A 19,069-nucleotide genomic window follows, 5' to 3' on the forward strand; every position below is an offset into this window, starting at 1 on the left:
AAATCATAGAAAATCGTTAATTGAACATAATGATTTGCTTTTACCTTCATGTGAAAGCTTTTCTTGAGATCTTTCGATTGATGTATAGACCGGCTGTACATTTTTACGTTTTATATCAAGTTTTAAAGAAAAACATTGACCCTTGAAATCCACAAATTCGGAACTTTTTCTTACGATGTAAACAAACTTTTTTTTCTCTCCAGGAATACATATTTTTTACAAAATACTAACTTCACAATCTGAAACCAATAAAACACATGCTTAGTAATGTTTTATGAATTGTCTGATAACTTTTTTGTGAAAATATCAGTTAAATTCAGGTGTTCCACAATTGTGGGAGGCACAATAACATCCCACAATCATGGAACAGACAATTTGGAGGCAGTATTTGCTGCTCTGGATAAAATAATCTTGAAATGCAGTTTTTTGTTGAAAAAGTACTACTTTTACTAGTGGAATAGCAAGATAATGTACAAATAAAGGTCCTAAAAATAGCAGGGTTGACAGAAAAGTTGCATTTGGCCTCCTATTGACATTACCACCAAAGTGTTCCGAATTTGTGGGTGTTCCGAATATGTGGGATGACTGTATGAGGAATTGTTGCTAGCAATGCAATTAGTTGATTCTACTACCACATAACCGCCAAAATGACTTAAACGCCACGGGGCATAAGATTGAATGAAGTTTTTTTCAAAACCTTTGTTTCCTTATAATATTTGGAAAGTACAAAATAAGGCTTAAGCTATGAACAAGATTGTCTGTTCGACGCAGGGGTAAACGCAGAACGCTGTGCCAGTTCGATTTTTCCATCAACTGTCAGTCGAACAATCTACAGGGGTTGCTTTGTTCAATGGTCGATGACTGGCAGGCTATGATGACAGGCGCAAAATTTTGCGTTTGCGTCCAGGCCTGACGGACAATCTTGTTCTTACCTTTAGGGTTTGTTTTAAGGCTCATTTTATCAAAATGCTATTTTTCCTAGATCAGTAGTGTCCCTACCAATGACTTGCACGTATTATAAAGTATGATTTATGTTTTGGTTATTTTTATAGAGAGCTTTTTAAGAATCTTGTTTAGGTGGGGCAAGTGTACCATATGGATTTTTAGTATGGAAAAGAATACGAATTGCTGCAGCAACACATTTTATTGTGTAAAAAGAAATACATAAAAGTTCTTGAAAACTGATAAACAATTGTTTAAAAAATTGTCCATACACGATATAGTAAAATCATGAAAATTTACTATTTATCATCTAAATAATTTTTTTTTTTCGTAAAAACTGTAAATTTTTTAGTAAAATATTATTTTTTTATCTAAAAATGAAAGAAACGTTTCAAATACATCCTAATCTGATGTATCTAAGTGATAATAGTTCAATTGTTAGTAAATTAGCATGTTTTTTCATGCATTGTTCCTCTTGCCCCAACGGGTTGTTCGTCTTGCCCCACTAGTTGAGTAGAACGTACGAAAAATCAAAAATTTTAAAATCAATTTTTTACATTGAAAAACTGAATTTTTTAAAAACTTGTTCTATCAAAGTCTCAGTCAAGACCTGGAATAAGATGATTCTAAAAACAGATTTTTTAACGTTTTTAATGGGTTATAACGAGCATTTCCATAGCTTGTTACACTTGCCCCACTTTCCCCTAATACACTTCGGGGGATCTCGAAAGTACTGCAATCATTAATAATGACAAGAAGGAACTTGAGGCGTAATCTAGCCATAAGTTCTTTCCGGATGGCTGCGCTTGTGTTCGATTAGATTAGATTAAATTAGCAAGTTCCAGTAATTTTATTTGTGTTTCACATGCGGCCCGCGATACTATGGCAAATTGCCAAAATGGCCCGCGAGTTTTAGCCGGCTGAGGACCACTGTTTAAAGCAACAAGATCTAAAATGAAACTGCTGGAAGGTCTGGTTATGTTGGTGTTGGTTAAGAGAAATCCATATGACGTCATATTCAGGTAATCTAGGAACATATTTCAAGAATAACTGGAATCAATGTTAATATCTTCTATTACCACATGTATGAATTATTTGCAGATACAATGGATTCTAAATGATTTACCAAGTCTGTGAAATTACAATCGTCTGGTGGTCTATAATATACTACTATTGATCTATTGTTACTACCACTAATTTTATTTGGATTAAGTTGATTGGTTTAGGAACAGAGGAAATTTAAGTGCTATTATTACAAACACAATCGGGGGTTTGATCAGTACATTTTTTACGAAAAGAAAAACTAAATTATAAGCATCAATACGGTATAACTGAATAAGATGATTGGAAACACAATTCTTACTGACAACAATCACATTAGGTTTACGCGTTAACCGTTCGATTACAAATTTAAGATGATATTTTTTTTAAATTTTACAAATGATTTTTGTTAACCCTCTACAACCTAACCCCGCCTTCAGACGGGCTTCGATTTAAAAAATCGCCGAAAATCAATTTTTCAACCAATTAATGATCTTTAAAAAGCATTGGAAAGAAGAACTCTTAAAATTTAAAAAAAATAGGGTTGGAAATTTGACTTGTTTTATGTGACTTTGCCAATGTTTTAAAAATGTCATTTTTTAGGGGTCAACTTTGGCTGTGTTTTTTACTAACATTTCCTATATTTTAAGTAAAAATAAGTATGCAGTAATTTTTGTAGTGTCCCAGACTATGCCTCTACACATTTTTTCACAACTTAAATGATAATGGTATCATTCTATAGCGGAAAATTTGAAAAACATGCAAAAAATTGAAAAAGTGACTGTAAAAACATGAAAAAATTAGATAGGCAAAATGTAATGATAGGAGGTGGTAGAATAGGCCAAATACTACCAAAAACAAAGATAATCTAAACATGATAAATGCAAATTAAAATACTAAAGATAAAACAAGAAAAACAGAAAACAAGAGAAGTGAAGTTTTTTCGTAGAACAAAAGTTGCTCAAAATGACCTCCAGAACACGGGAAAAATAAAAATTTTCGAAAAAAAATTTGGGCAGTAGAGGGTTAAGGTTGGTGACACCGAAAGGAGGGCAAATTTTTTCAACTAAACATGGTTTCTTTAATCTTGATGGGGGCTATTGGATTACTTTTCAATTTGTGTTCCTTGTGTAAATAGTGGTCCACTATCAGCGAGAATTACTCTATGCCATTTGCGGATAGCGCAAAATGCATGAGTGATCAACTTGTGTATTGCAGTAGATAAATTGTCGCTAACATTTCAAATAGCGCTATATGTTCCGCAATTTGAAATGTTTGCGGAAATAATGTGTTTATATGTCTGTGTACTGTTGAAAAAACAAATAAATTAATTTCAAATTGTTTGCTTTTCTCTCACCTAAAGGTTTAAGCACTACTTCACTGAACACTGTGATACAAAAAGTAAACTCTTTGGAGTCCCTTTGGAAAAAATGACGACGAACTGCGCGAGACTCTTTCTAACAATATAAACGCACGCGATGAGGAGATACGAAGGCTTGTGCGCGCCATGAGCAATTTAAGACGTTGCCGTAACCAACTACAAGCGGGTGAACTCAAGGAACCGGCAAACTTGTTTTGGGATTCGTGGGATAGGCATTCAACCCATTATCGTGCGTCTCCCAGAATTAGTCGATCTCAGCCAAGAAACGCTGCTAAATCATCACATATCGCGAATCGTTCCAATGAAGTTGTGGAAAGTCCCGTTGAACTCGTGCCGCCCGGAGTGGCCTCCGCGGACGTCGCTGCAGATCTGTCACTTCAACCGCATAACGTGTTATCACCCGAGGAAGGATCTACGTGTACGTTAACTCCATCGCCATCGCCTCCCACGTCTCCGACTGAGGTAGCACTGAATAAGCAGACAAAGAAAGGATTTCCGACAACACCGCCGCCGAGGAAGAAACATCAAACACACATTCGGTCCCCGGCGACACAGCAGTTTAACAGTGCAACAGCTCATCAAATTTCCCAGAACAATAACAGTATCACAGCAGTGATTCCCATTACAGTAAATACCAACAGCGACCAGGTCGTGTCTCTTACCAAATCCAAGTCACACGAATCACAGTTCCTTTCTAATCAACCTTTGCAGTCAACGGAAACTATCAACGTCAATCAGCAGAACATGGTCAACTCTAACAATATCACATCGAGCTTACAACCCCAGTCTACGACGAACAACGGAAGTGCTCCTGTATCAACGGTTCGTACACGACTCCACACGGAGCCAACGCCGGATCAGCAGCATTCGATGGAATCTTCAGACAACTCATTCGCTTCATTCCAAAACACTTCCATGCCTCCCAAGTCACCATGCACACCAATCATTACGCGTGGGATGGGCCACATGATTCAACATCGATTCACCAAAAAATTCAAGGTAACAACAAGCACGTGCGATCTGTGTAACAAGCAAATGTTCTTCGGCTTTAAGTGTACAGAGTGTAAATATCGTTGCCATAAGGACTGCAAATCGAATGTTCCACCTTCGTGCGGGCTGCCACCGGAGTTTGTTGAGGAGTTCAAGAAAACTCTTCGTTCAGACACGTTGATGCCGAACGTGTCACCTAATCTTCCGAGGGGAGTTTATGCGAGAGACCGTAACCGTGTACCGATGCACGGCATACATGGTGGACCGGACAGTAGCTCTGCGGGTTCTAGTTGTAACAGCTCGTCCCCTTCGAGTCCGGCTTTGCTGTCACTACCACCACAAACACCAGCCACTTCAAAACATTCTCAATTCAACTTCCCTGAAATATCCGGCGGAAATCATTTAAATCAAATTTCCGAACGCGATGGTATAACGATCGAAACCCACCCCATCAACAACAACAGCAAATCGGTTGCAGCCGGAACAGAGTTGACTGGACACCATCCGAATCGAATACCGAAACTGCATCTCTCCAAGCTGCCGGAATCACACCAGAGCAACGACAGCGACAAAACAGGCTCTACAAGTGCTGCAAGTACAGACTCATCTTCGGAGCGTACGCCAATAAGATTGGACTCTACCGAGGAGCGCGAGAGTGACAATTGGCCTCGCCAAAACAGCCTTTCCCTCAAGGAATGGGACATTCCATATGACGATCTCAAACTGCTTGAAAAGATTGGCAACGGTCGTTTCGGAACGGTCCACCGGGCTCTCTGGCACGGTGATGTGGCAGTAAAAGTACTAAAAGAGGACTACGTAGCGGACGACAGCACGTTGGAGGCGTTCAAATTGGAGGTGGCCACATTCAAAAAAACCCGCCACGAGAATGTCGTGCTATTTATGGGTGCGTGCATGAAACCTCCCAGATTAGCCATAGTAACATCGCTATGCAAAGGCAACACACTCTACACGCATATTCACATACGAAAGGATAAGTTCAACCTGAATCGCACCACAATAGTCGCTCAGCAGATTTCACAGGGAATGGGTTATTTGCACGCTCGAGGTATCGTTCACAAAGACCTAAGAACAAAGAATATCTTTCTTGAAAACGGCAAAGTGATAATAACTGATTTTGGCCTATTTAGCGCCACCAAACTATTGTATTGTGATCTAGGTTTAGGAATACCAAGCGGCTGGCTTTGCTACTTAGCGCCAGAGTTGATTAGAAAACTTACCTCGTATCGCCCAATTGAAGGGGATTTGCCTTTTTCGAAAGCGTCTGATATTTTTGCGTTCGGTACTGTTTGGTACGAGCTGCTTTGCGGAGAGTTTCCGTTTAAATCTCAGTCGCCAGAGTCCGTCATTTGGCAAGTTGGGCGTGGCATGAAGCAAACACTGGCCAACTTGCAAGCATCACGGGATGTCAAGGACATTCTTATGATCTGTTGGACGTACCAAGCAGACGATAGACCAGATTTTCAAAAAACTTTTGTCCTTGCTCGAAAAACTACCCAAAAAAGCGCCTTGCTAGGTCACCCTCACATCCAGTTCAACTGTCTCGTTCCGCTGAGTCTGTTTTCTAAACATAAATTCAATATTGGCATCAATGCTACAAAGACTACGAAATAAATATTATGAAAAGAAAATGTTTATCTAACCGTTTGAAAGAAGTTGTAGGCAAGGAACTTTTACTAACAGGAGTTATTTAGGACAACCTAGTAATAGATAAATCTCCGACAGTTGCGTGAAGTGAACTTCTGTCGCGTAGGATAAATACATCTAAAATGGGGCACGTAACATGGTACTGAATTCAACAAGTAATGTGATGTTTGACCTTGGATACCAATGATGCTGATGTCTAGTGTAGATATCCTAAGTAAATGTACAGTATTTTATGCTGAGTTGCTGGTTCCTGATTTGATGCCATGTATTATGTTTTAAGCTTTGTTAAAAACACGTTGAAGCAATGTTTTGACCCATGTCACTGTGAGCTTGGAAAAAGAAACCAAGGAGTTAAGGTCTAAAAAATCTCAAAACAGTTTGTTAAAGTTCAAGTTTGATTATTGCTTATTTACTGCATTATATCAGGTACCGACAAATCTGTGTATTCTTATAAGGGTTAACTAACTACAACTGGTTACACTTTTGACTTAACCTGCATGGATTAAGACCAAAACATAGAGAGCGTTCATCTATCGATAATTGCGAAGTTTGGTGCCGATATGACCGAACACTGTTTTTTTTTAAATTGTTACAAAGTTACATATCGACGCAAACTTTTCAAATTACGCTATGTACATAAGCTTTGCGTAAGACACAGCAATTGTTAGCGACAAGTGAGCCAAAAAACTGGTACAGCACCAACATTACAAAAATGCTCCAATTGGCACCAACTTAGGATTTCCGTTTACTATCGATGGATTAACTTTTCCCTTATGTTGATTTTGTCCAAAATTGTAATCAATCGAGAAACAAACCATACAAAATGGTATAATAATATTGAGAAATATAGGAAGAGGCAAACGAACTGTTCTCGAAAATACGATTCCATTCAAGAACATAAAAGAGCATTTCTCTACGTTTTTTGGAAAATGATCAAATTTCATTTTTTGTATTTCAATAAAACTTTTAATTTTTCATTCGATTTGTAAAAAAAAAGCATTTGAGCCAATATCACGATGAACGGTAAAAAAAGCATGGTATTTTTGTGTTTCTGGAATAAGTTTTACATGTGAGTAGGGTACAGTAGTCATCAATGAGACAATGATTGGGAACAATGGTAAAATGGTTCTCACAAGTCGTAGTTTCAACCAATCAGGCTCATATTTTGGGGAAAGGTGTGTCTACTGGATACACGTCTGTCATTATAGTGACATTGGTTATGGACGCTCCCTTGCAAAGTTATTCATAAATGTTTGATTTTGAGGTGTAAAAGTAAATTATGCCTGAAAATTACAGTTTTGCTCATAGGCTGCCATTAACACTAAAACTAATATTTCTTCAGATTTCTTTCGACGTTCAATAGGGAATTAGTTGGGCTACAATGACCTTTCATTAGGTTTGACCAAAATTCAGAATATACCCACAATCCAGGGCGGTCTCATTGATCCCCACTCCTTTCAGCCCATGGGTAACAATGAGACACTTTGATTTTTCTTCGATGAACTTTTCAAATATATGGAAATCTTTCAAAACATGAAATGGAAGTGACTTTTGGCATATTTATTGGGTTTTAACTTCATTTAATCAATAATATAAAGTTATTTGGTATAAATATATGGATTTTACAATATTTTAATACTTTTAAGCATAACTTTTGTTAATCAAAGTTTCAAGTTTGAAAATTTATTTCTAAATGTCCACGACAAGTCACCTGCAATAATACAACACAAAAACATGATGTTTTCCTTGAAAACATTTGATTTTCGTAGAGTGTCTCATTGTTCCCCAGCTGTAGCATTGTTCCTGCCAAGTGCGTCTACAATGAATAACTCTGGCTGTAGACATCAGATAGATCTCATATTTTGGGCAATGTTCGAACACATTAAAAGAAAGAAAAAAAAAAACAAAAAAACTCATTGGAACATGTTGATAAAAAAAATACACAAATCGTTGAAAGTTAAAAACCAAAAGCGTCTCATTGATGACTACCCTACCCTACTGATTCTTCAATTCTTGTGCAGTAAAAAACGTCCGTCATGTAGGGGAACTATACCCTTTTTCAGCCTATTTCTATTATCGGCCTATCAGCACTTTGATTATGTATTCCAGCTTTCACAAAGTGTGTTTGACTGTTCCAAAGTAATTAATAGCTCAAATAAAAGTGAGCAAGCAACTCTCCATAGTTTATATAGCTGAAAATGTTGCGGAAAATGCGGAAAACGGCGAAAGTGATGAGAATTGGTCGAACGGCTTAGAGTGATTAAAATGGTTATATTTCCCCTACTACTGATCAAAAGTTGGCATTTTTTGTCCACTGACTTCCCACTGAGAATTTTGGCTCGAGCCTCGAGTCGATCTGGCTCGAGATCGAGCCTGAATCGAGTCGAGGCTCGAGCCAAAATTCTCAGTGGGTTGGATCTGTTGATGTTAGACTTTTCGCTCAGAAATTAAGTGCTTCGCGCGTGTTTTGTTCATAGACTAAACGATGGGCGGCCAAAAGAGGCCTTTTCGGTTTCCACGTGACACTATTAGGGGGATGGCGTCGCTATTTTTAGACCACGTTTTCCACTTTTTCTCATTGAAACCGATTACTTTATCGACTTCATTTTGCTGGGCGAGATAGGACGCCGTCTATTTTTAGACGATGACTCAGCACTTTTCCACTCTTGCACTTAAAAAACCAGATGGCAGCACGATGTAACGCCACGTCCCTATACATACACTAATGACGCCAAATGTTCTTAATAGAGTTATCTACGTGCGCATGTATTGCGTGTACGTACACGAAAAAGATTGAGGTTAAATTTTGTACCAGCCAGCAAAACAAATGGCGTGCTAGTGTGCGTGAGAGCGGGCTTAGATAGCTCTATGGGCACAAGAAACGTATGAAAAAAAATCATCGAAATGTAAAAAATACAATGTCGATTTGCAAAAACGTAGAGAATTGCTCAAAACCAGTTAGGCAAACACACTACATGTGACATCATAAGATATGTAATAGTTATTCTAAAAATTATCACTTATCAACATGCTTACTCTGAGGTAATTTCAAAATAAAAATGATAAAAAATAACCTGAAATGTTGTGGTTACATTGTAAACAAATATGAGGACTTCTTAATATGAGGTTAAAGTTTTCCTTTATTTAATTTCCATTGTTGATATTTACTTAGTACGATAAAATGTATTAAAGTTAATCTTTGTTTTATGATGTAGAAAAAACAGCAACAGATGACTATTAACTGATGGTCATGACTTTCCTTGACATGGATGAATCCTTTGTTTGGGTTGGCGATCATTGCCCTTCTCATTTGACCTTGTATTAGTATGTAGAATAAATTACTCTTTTACAACCGCTCTAACTGTAAAATATGTTTTTAATTCTTACTAAAGCAATCCGAAATCTTTGAATTCAAAGAAATCCATGTACAGTGGTTTTATCCTTTATACCCGAATCCCACTTTCCCGCATTCCATATTCCCGAAAACACCCCGAAAATCATTTCCCCGAAAGTCCCCCAAAATCAATTTCCCGAAAATTCCATATCCCCTAAAATCATTTTTATGGAAATTTCATATCTCCGAATGTCATTTACCTGAATGGACATTTTACCGAACTGTCGTTTTCCCGAATTTACAGATACCCAAGGGGTAGGACAGTGAGTCACATTGAAAATTTTTGAGTAAGATTGAGTAACGAGAGTTACTCAATTTTCATAAAAGACAACGAAATTTTGACATTTGTCATTGATGACAGATGTGATAAAACAAAAACATAAGACAGAGCGAAAGATTGGATTTTATTGTACGATCAGTACCTAGCTGGATTCGGTCACTGGAAACGACCGGCGGCTCAGTGACCGACGAAATAGGCGGCGGGCCAGATGCGGGCATAAAAATGTCAAAATCTCTTCCCCCCTCACTTCGTCTCACCATCCAGCTGCAGCTTTGTTGACAAACAAACGGAGCACGCGGTCGCATGATGGCGGCATCGAGCCAGAATTAGGGGTGATCATGTGATTAAAAATGAAAGTTTTTTCAAGAAAAATAATATTTTTCCGACCGAATAAAAAAATTGCGAGCATGTTCAAACAATTATTCCTGATGTCGGAGAAGTGATAAAAAAGCAAAATGTTAATCCATAATTTTTCTATAAATTGAATTTTTTCACTCCAACTGGGAACCCCTAGGTCTATCCACGACCGTTTCCAATGACCGTGAGAAGATGCCAGAAAATCCAGCTACGAGCTAAATCCACAATAACTGAAAAATTAAGGGATTACATACATGTAAATCGACAAAAAAGTCAGAGGTTGGTGTTCGAAGCACCGCGTAGAGCAGGAACAGAAGACCTCGTCCGGGTAGCTGCGCTAGCTTAGCGCCATCAATGAAAACACCACACAAGTTACAAAACAACGGTTTTTATTCAAAACAAAAGTGGTGGCCACTGCCCGTTCGGGCCGAATGCGAAGATGCACTGTCTGTTGTTGTTGTTGCCTTCTTGTGCGTAAGGCACACAGAAATGGGACACACACAACACACAAATCTATCTATTGTCCACTCGACCTGCTGGTTGTAAGTCAGCTACACTGAAAATATGCCACACTTTTTATTCAAGTGCCCAAACACTTGAATGATTGAATAAAGTCACATCGTAGATCTAATTGGTTTGTGTTTCAACATCAATCCAAACCACTATCAAATGCAAGTGTTTGGGCGGTTGACTTTTTGGTATTTTTTAACATGTTATTTTCGTTCGGGTGGCTCAAGCTTTTCAATTGTTTTGCTCATGAATTTGTCCCACCGTCTTGAACTATTCAAAGTGATGAGCAAAACACTTGAAAATGATCTTAAGATCTACCCAAAACAGGCACTATTCAAAGTCAACGTGATTATCCACATGAATTTAATGTGTTTCACTGATTGATTTTTGCGCGACTCGACATCGAAGGCTAGAAGCGAGGCAAGAACCAATAGCACAAAAACTATCCTGTCTTCAACTGGCCGGCCGGCGCAGTGGTAGCGTGCACGACTAGCAAGCGAGAACCTGTAATTCGCTTGTACGTACTTTTATTTTTCAACACCATTTAAAATTCAAGTGTTTGGCTATTGACATTATTTCATGGCCAATCACCGAAATTTCAAGTGTTTTGCGATTGATATTTGAGTGCTCTGTACAGCAGGGCCAGATCATGAGTAGAACACTTCGTTGAGCTGTGTAAGTTTTGCTCAGTGTACGAGTGAACTCTAGACTGGTCCAAAATAAAACATTCACGCAAGGAGTGCGCGAACATACTGCCCCGCTGAAATGGTAATTTCAGGAATCCTTTGGTGGTTGAGGCGCCAGCTTCTTCGAAGTGTTGTAGATGTGGTCCTCGTTAGGTTGATCCGCACTTGTGGGAAACCTCGTGTCAGAACGCGCAGTGGTTCGTGACTGGCTGGAGTTGATCCTTGGTCGGAAACTCAGCTCGTGGTGAAGTTGATCCGCTGTGGGTAACCTTGGACCCGGCCGCGCTGGCCGAACTTGTTGAACGACGTGTCCCGGGTTGATCCTTGTGGAAACTTGGTGCGATGATTTGACCAGATGAATCCTTGTGGAAACCGTGGGCTCGATCGCCGCTGCGATGCATGTTGGTACCGGCGCGGCGCGTGTTACAGTTGGACCAGTCTATCCAACTGCTGCTTATGCCTAAAGCGGTATACGCACTTCGGAAGGAACCGGTCAAGAAAAAAATCAAATGGGCAGCAGCGGCAGCGCAAGCAAGTCAGAGAGGGTGAAGAAAAGCCCCAAGAAATCGCTCTCTCTCCTTTGTTCTGCTGTTCGTAAAGCTGTTTCTTGACCCCTTTCCTTCCGATCAGCATACTAGCCTTAAGTGATGAAGTTGACTTGGGCTGGTTGCTTCGGCTGCTTGCTGGCTCGTCCTGGGTCCTGCTTACCGATCGATGTGATGAACGTCCACACACGGAGAAAAAAGCGTTCCGAAAATCGTGAACAATGTGCCACGAAATCTGGAACAAGGTGATATTCCACGGTACGAAAACGTACCATGAACAATTTCCATGAACAATATGCAAATCGTGAACAGGTGTTCACGAAAAATCGTAACTTCAGCAGCATAACGCTTAGCTTGTTATCGAAATCATGAACACTGTTCACGATTTCAGGGAACAACGTGGGAATGTGTTCACGATTTAAAGAACACTTTTTAAATGTGCCATACTATCATACACTTAGGAGCCCAGGGCGGCGAAGTCCTTGTAGATAAAAAGGAAGACACTAGTGGTTGGTACTAGCAATGGTGGCAGACAGCTATAAAGTCAACTTCGTTTTTTCGTTTTTTTTTTAAATGTGAAAAAGGATTTGGAGCTAGTAGAAAATGTTATTTAACCTTCCCTTGGTATTAAAAAAAAATCACACATAAGGTATTGGGGTCCTTTTCGACCCCAAACTTTAAAAAATCGTCAAAAATCCAGTTTTTGACCGATTCCGGTTCTTTTGGTCACAAACGAAAGCTTAGAACGTCCCCTTTCCGAAACCGACCTGGAAAACCGGATTTGGTCACTGTGGCCACCGGGAATCGGCTACAACCTAAAAAGGACCTTTTTGAGACACCAACTTTGACGACCTGTACTGCCGTTCTACGCATAATTGTCCCATGTCAGTTTTGGAAGAATTTGACTTTATGACATTTTTAAGTTTAGTTTGATGTGTACTTTAAGAAAAACACATAAAATCTGGTACTTTGTTCGCAAACTCATTAAAAACAACACCAAGTCTGTTTGTCCCATCGATAAACTTCTACGCATAATTGTCCCACCAAGTATTTTCTAACACGGAATTCTTAGTTTTACTAAGCATTATGTCTTGTTTACCAGTTGTATAGCAAGATAATCACAAATAAGGGTGATCAATTGCTAACTAGGGCGATTAGGGACACATAGGGCGAATAGGAACCCACGGGACAATTATGCGTAGAAACACAGAAATCGATCGAAAAATTTCAATCGCGTTTTTCTCAGTTCCACTTTTTTGAACATGGGACAATTATGCGTAGAACGGCAGTGTATCTCCGGCAAATTTCAACCAATCAGGATGCTTCGGGTTGCATTCGACAGGTATTTACCTGTACTTTGACCACAAATATTAATATCAGGGCCAGGTGACCTACCGGTTCCGGAAATCCGGAACATCCGAAAAGTTCATGTGTTCCTGTTTTTCACATATATGTGATACCAATACTCTCATGATAGTTGAAGTTGATCCATAAAACTTACTTAAAATACAATACACGATTGCCAGAACCACTCTGGAGTGTTAGTGGCCACTTCCGGGTAACCTGGAACCGGTTCCCGGGTACCCGATGAACGGCCAACTTGACTTTTTTGGTAAAAACCTATCATGTTGCACATCAAACTCCATGAAATTGAAAGATATGTCCATATTTGGTAATGCCGTTGTTCGCTGAGCCATCCTGGCCAATCTGGAACCGGTTACCGGTGGCCCCTTGGGGACACTTCCGGAATATGAGAGAAACCCTATCATCCGACATATCAAACTTCATAAAATTGAAAGATGTGTCAATTTACGGTCATGCCGTTGTTCGCTGACCCATTCTGGCCAATCTGGAGCCGGTTACCTGTGGCCCCTTGGGGACACTTCCGGAATATGAGAGAAACCCTATCATCCGACATATCAAACTTCATGAAATTGAAAGATATGTCAATTTACGGTCATGCCGTTGTTCGCTGACCCATTCTGGCCAATCTGGAGCCGGTTACCGGTGGCCCCTTGGGGACATTTCCGGAAAATGAGAGAAACCCTATCATACGACATATCAAACTTCATGAAATTGAAAGATATGTCAATTTACGGTCATGCCGTTGTTCGCTGACCTATTCTGGCCAATCTGGAGCCGGTTACCGGTGGCCCATTGGGGACATTTCCGGAAAATGAGAGAAACCCTATCATCCGACATATCAAACTTCATGAAATTGAAAGATATGTCAATTTACGGTCATGCCGTTGTTCGCTGACCCATTCTGGCCAATCTGGAGCCGGTTACCGGTGGCCCCTTGGGGACACTTCCGGAATATGAGAGAAACCCTATCATCCGACATATCAAACTTCATGAAATTGAAAGATATGTCAATCTACGCTCATGCTGTTGTTTGCTGACTTATCCTGGCCAATTTGGAACCGGTTACCGGTGGCCCTTATGGACACTTCCGGAATATGAGAAAAAACCTATCAAAAATCATGAAATTGAAAGATATGTCAATCTACGGCCATGCTGTGGTTTGCTGACACATCCTGGCCAATTTGGAACCGGTTACCAGTGGCCCCTTGGGGACACTTCTGGAATATGAAAGTTACCCTACCATCAGACATATCAAACTTCATGAAATTGAAAACTACGTCAATCTACGGTCATGCAATTATTCGCTGACCTTTGGTTGAAAAAAAGCAAAGCAATCCACTTTAACGACCCCCGGGTCTTTTGTGGGCTCTGTTGCAAGTTTCTGCTCATTTCTAGGCGTCCGAAGGTTATGTGTGGTGAGTCACCCAAAACCTCTTTTACGCAAATGGACCGACGTTTTACTTCCCCATCCGATAGAAGGCCAGGAGGATAAGGCGGGAATCGAACCCGCGCCTCATAGCAACTTAGGGATCGGCAGCCGAAGCCGCTAACCACCGCGCCACGAGGCCCCGAGGTCCTTAGGTTGACATATCCATGAATTTCATGAAGTTTGATTCGTCGGATAATAGGGTTTCTCTCATATTCCGGGAGTGTCCCCAAGGGGCCACCGGAAACCTGTTCCAGAATTGCCAGAATGCATAAGCAAAGAATGGCATGACCGTAACTTGACATATCTATCAATTTCATAAAGTTTGATATGTCGGATGATAGGGTTTCTCTCATATTCCAGGATTGACCCCAAGGGGCCACCGGGAACCATTTCCAAAATGGATCAGCGAACAATGGCATGGCCGTAGATTGACATATCTTTCAATTTCATAAAGTTTGATATGTCGGATGATAGGGTTTCTCTCATATTCCGAGAGTGTCACTAAGGGGCCACTGGTAACCGGTTCCAGTTTGGCCAGAATGGGCCAGCGAACAACAGCATGACCGTAGATTGATATATCTTTCAATTTCATGAAGTTTGATATGTCGGATGATAGGGTTTCTCTCATATTCCGAGAGTGTCCCTAAGGGGCCACCGGTAACCGGTTCCAGATTGGCCAGAATGGGTCAGCGAACAACAGCATGACCGTAAATTGACATATCTTTCAATTTTATGAAGTTTGATATGTCGGATGATAGGGTTTCTCTCATATTCCGGAAGTGTCCCCAAGGGGCCACCGGTAACCGGTTCCAGATTGGCCAGAATGGGTCAGCGAACAACAGCATGACCGTAAATTGACATATCTTTCAATTTTATGAAGTTTGATATGTCGGATGATAGGGTTTCTCTCATATTCCGGAAGTGTCCCCAAGGGGCCACCGGTAACCGGTTCCAGATTGGCCAGAATGGGTCAGCGAACAACAGCATGACCGTAGATTGATATATCTTTCAATTTCATGAAGTTTGATATGTCGGATGATAGGGTTTCTCTCATATTCCGAGAGTGTCACTAAGGGGCCACTGGTAACCGGTTCCAGTTTGGCCAGAATGGGTCAGCGAACAACAGCATGACCGTAGATTGATATATCTTTCAATTTCATGAAGTTTGATATGTCGGATGATAGGGTTTCTCTCATATTCCGAGAGTGTCCCTAAGGGGCCACCGGTAACCGGTTCCAGATTGGCCAGAATGGGTCAGCGAACAACAGCATGACCGTAAATTGACATATCTTTCAATTTTATGAAGTTTGATATGTCGGATGATAGGGTTTCTCTCATATTCCGGAAGTGTCCCCAAGGGGCCACCGGTAACCGGTTCCAGATTGGCCAGAATGGGTCAGCGAACAACAGCATGACCGTAAATTGACATATCTTTCAATTTTATGAAGTTTGATATGTCGGATGATAGGGTTTCTCTCATATTCCGGAAGTGTCCCCAAGGGGCCACCGGTAACCGGTTCCAGATTGGCCAGAATGGGTCAGCGAACAACAGCATGACCGTAGATTGATATATCTTTCAATTTCATGAAGTTTGATATGTCGGATGATAGGGTTTCTCTCATATTCCGGAAGTGTCCCCAAGGGGCCACCGGTAACCGGCTCCAGATTGGCCAGAATGGGTCAGCGAACAACGGCATGACCGTAAATTGACATTTCTTTCAATTCCATGAAGTTTGATATGTCGGATGATAGGGTTTCTCTCATATTCCGGAAGTGTCCCCAAGGGGCCACCGGTAACCGGTTCCAGATTGGCCAGGATGGCTCAGCGAACAACGGCATTACCAAATATGGACATATCTTTCAATTTCATGGAGTTTGATGTGCAACATGATAGGTTTTCACCAAAAAAGTCAAGTTGGCCGTTCATCGGGTACCCGGGAACCGGTTCCAGGTTACCCGGAAGTGGCCACTAACACTCCAGAGTGGTTCTGGCAATCGTGTATTGTGTTTTAAGTAAGTTTTATGGATCAATTTCAACTACCATGAGAGTATTGGTATCACATATATGTGAAAAACAGTAAAACATGAACTTTTCGGATGTTCCGGATTTCCGGAACCGGTAGGTCACCTGGCCCTGATATTAATATTTGTGGTCAAAGTACAGGTAAATACCTGTCGAATGCAACCCGGAGCATCCTGATTGGTTGAAATTTGCCGGAGATACAGGTCGTCAAAGTTGGTGTCTCAAAAGGTCCTTTTTCGGTTGTAGCCGATTCCCGGTGGCCACAGTGACCAAATCCGGTTTTCCAGGTCGGTTTCGGAAAGGGGACGTTCTAAGCTTTCGTTTGTGACCAAAAGAACCGGAATCGGTCAAAAACTGGATTTTGATGATTTTTAAAGTTTGGGGTCGAAAAGGACCCCAATACCTTTAAAGTAACTTTTTTTATGGACGCTCCCCTAAGGGTCGTCCAAGGTTTGTTTGTTTTGTGAAATGTGTATTTATACTATAAATTTAATGTCAGAAAATTTCAAGGCTTTAGCATGTATATAGCAAAAGTTATGGCAAATTAAATTTTCAAAAAGGCCGAAAAGGACCCCAATACCGTAGGAAGGTTAAAAGTTTTCTGGATTGTGTGTTAAAAGTTTTAAGCATATCGAAAAGCCGAAAAAAAACGAAGTTGACTTTATAGCTGTCGGCCACCATTGCTAGTACCAACCACTAGTGTCTTCCTTTTTATCTGCAAGGACTTCGCCGCCCTGGGCTCCTAAGTGTATGAAAGTATGGCACGGAGCGACGGTGCCGATAACTAATATTTACACAAAGAATTTTAGAGCGCCCGCCGCGGGATTCGAACCGGCGACCTCTGGATTGTGAGTCCAGTGCGCGATCCGATTGATCCACACGGGCGGGACAAAATCGAACAGCCATAGTGGGCAAAACGCAGTTTTTAACTAATACTTTTGGTAAGAAGCCGTTACTTACTGTGACGGCGGCTTAGGGATTGCCTTCATTTATAAAGACCAAAAAGAATTAAATCAACCCATTTACGGTCATTATATTCACACTTAACACCATGAAATTTAGCAGAGTGTAGTTAAAATGAGACTGTTCAGTTTGAATGTTCAGTCCAGAATGTATTTCGTTTCTCAAATTGTTAAAAGGTAACTTCGATTGTCTTCAATCTTCAAATATTCCAGGCTTCTTCGATTCGGTATTTCTTCAATTATTATGTTTTAAAACGTAACGTAACGCTTCTTTACAATCGTGAACTTTAGTTCATGATTTTTATCACTTCTGTTCATGAAAACGTAGTTTTTTGTTCATACAATCGTGCACGAGTTCACGATTACATGAACAAATATTTTACGCAAAAACGTGCACATTTGTTCACGATTTTCGGAACGCTTTTTTCTCCGTGCAATCTTCGAGTTCGCAGGTTCTTTGACGATGAGCCGTACGACCTGGTGATTGACGATGATGACGGTGGTGTTGAGCGGACTGGCAGCAGGTGTCGTTGTACACCGTGGCTGCGGGTTGTTGGCCAATCGTTGGACTCCGTGGTGTTGCTGGTCGAGCACGGGAGGCCGTAACGACGGCGTAGGTTGTGGCTTGTGGATGCAGATCGTGGAGTTTACCGTGGCGTACACCGGCTCGAACTCCTGACTGCGATGGCGCGTCCGCCATGGCTGCTACCTTTCCTGGAGCGAAGTCGACGTTGCACTATGGGCCATCTCCATACAAACAGGCGGCCAAATTATTTTTTTGCTTTTTAAATGTTTTTTCATACAAACTTGGGTAATTTTATGGTATTGAAATGATATACGTTGATTTTTATGTCTTTTCATGTTTTTCAATAGTTGATTGTTTATAATAAATAGTCTTTTCATACATTACATTAGTACAACAGAATTGCGTATACATTGTATTGCAAGTTTATATTATTAAATTATGGATAAGCTAATACATCACCCCTCCCTCCTCTTTCTTTCACCCCCCCCCCCCCCTCTCCTCCTCCCCTCCAACAAAATTTTGTTAAGCGTAATAAATTCATTTTAAGTCAAATATTTATTATTTACTGCTGTGTGTTTCTTTTTGTGAGTCCATGCCATATAACTTGAGACCTCCCCCCCCCACCCTTACGGGCATAAATTGCGAAAATTTTAATTGTTAAATCAAATAACAGAAAAATTAATTTTATTCAAAATATTAATTATGAAGTAAAACGATATACTACAAACCATATTCTTGTAATCACTCTGCATCATAATTCAGCGGAATTGTCATCGCAAGTTATATTAAGACATGTTCGGTCTGACTCCAAATTGAAACTACTTTATTCTGTTTGATTTTTCTTACAAGAAAGTTTACAATGATTATTTTGGCTGTTTATTTAATGGGAGGTACCAAGAATGGAATGGCATTATGTATCGTTCAACCAATCGTATGCATTGTGGGTTGAAACGAGAGAGAGAGAGAGAGATAG

The 19,069-nt window shown here is 40.4% G+C and overlaps 2 protein-coding genes across 3 annotated transcripts in view; both read left to right on the forward strand.

Annotated features, from left to right (window-relative positions):
- Positions 1–19,069, forward strand: part of LOC6048845 (kinase suppressor of Ras 2) — a 207,923-nt gene that overhangs the window by 16,708 nt on the left and 172,146 nt on the right. Inside the window, exon 3 of one of the 2 annotated variants that reach the window (XM_038266336.1) lies at positions 3,347–3,480. The exons of the other annotated variant lie outside the window; for it this stretch is intronic. Within the exon in view, the coding sequence (XP_038122264.1) occupies positions 3,347–3,417 (71 nt within the window). The 3' untranslated portion in view covers positions 3,418–3,480. Of the gene's footprint in view, positions 1–3,346; positions 3,481–19,069 lie in introns of those variants that run through there. 2 annotated transcript variants of the gene reach the window in all.
- LOC6050597 (kinase suppressor of Ras 2) lies at positions 3,464–7,238 on the forward strand. Its single transcript, XM_038266333.1, has one exon. The coding sequence runs from the start codon at positions 3,491–3,493 to the stop codon at positions 5,984–5,986; it is 2,496 nt and encodes an 831-aa protein (XP_038122261.1). The 5' UTR covers positions 3,464–3,490; the 3' UTR covers positions 5,987–7,238.

Source organism: Culex quinquefasciatus, chromosome 3 (genome assembly GCF_015732765.1).
Source record: "Culex quinquefasciatus strain JHB chromosome 3, VPISU_Cqui_1.0_pri_paternal, whole genome shotgun sequence".
Classification (NCBI taxonomy): Eukaryota; Metazoa; Arthropoda; class Insecta; order Diptera; family Culicidae; genus Culex; species Culex quinquefasciatus.

Coding starts and splice junctions, on each gene's coding strand:
- LOC6050597 (XM_038266333.1), top strand. CDS start 3,491: ATGAGCAATTTAAGACGTTGCCGTAACCAACTACAAGCGGGTGAACTC.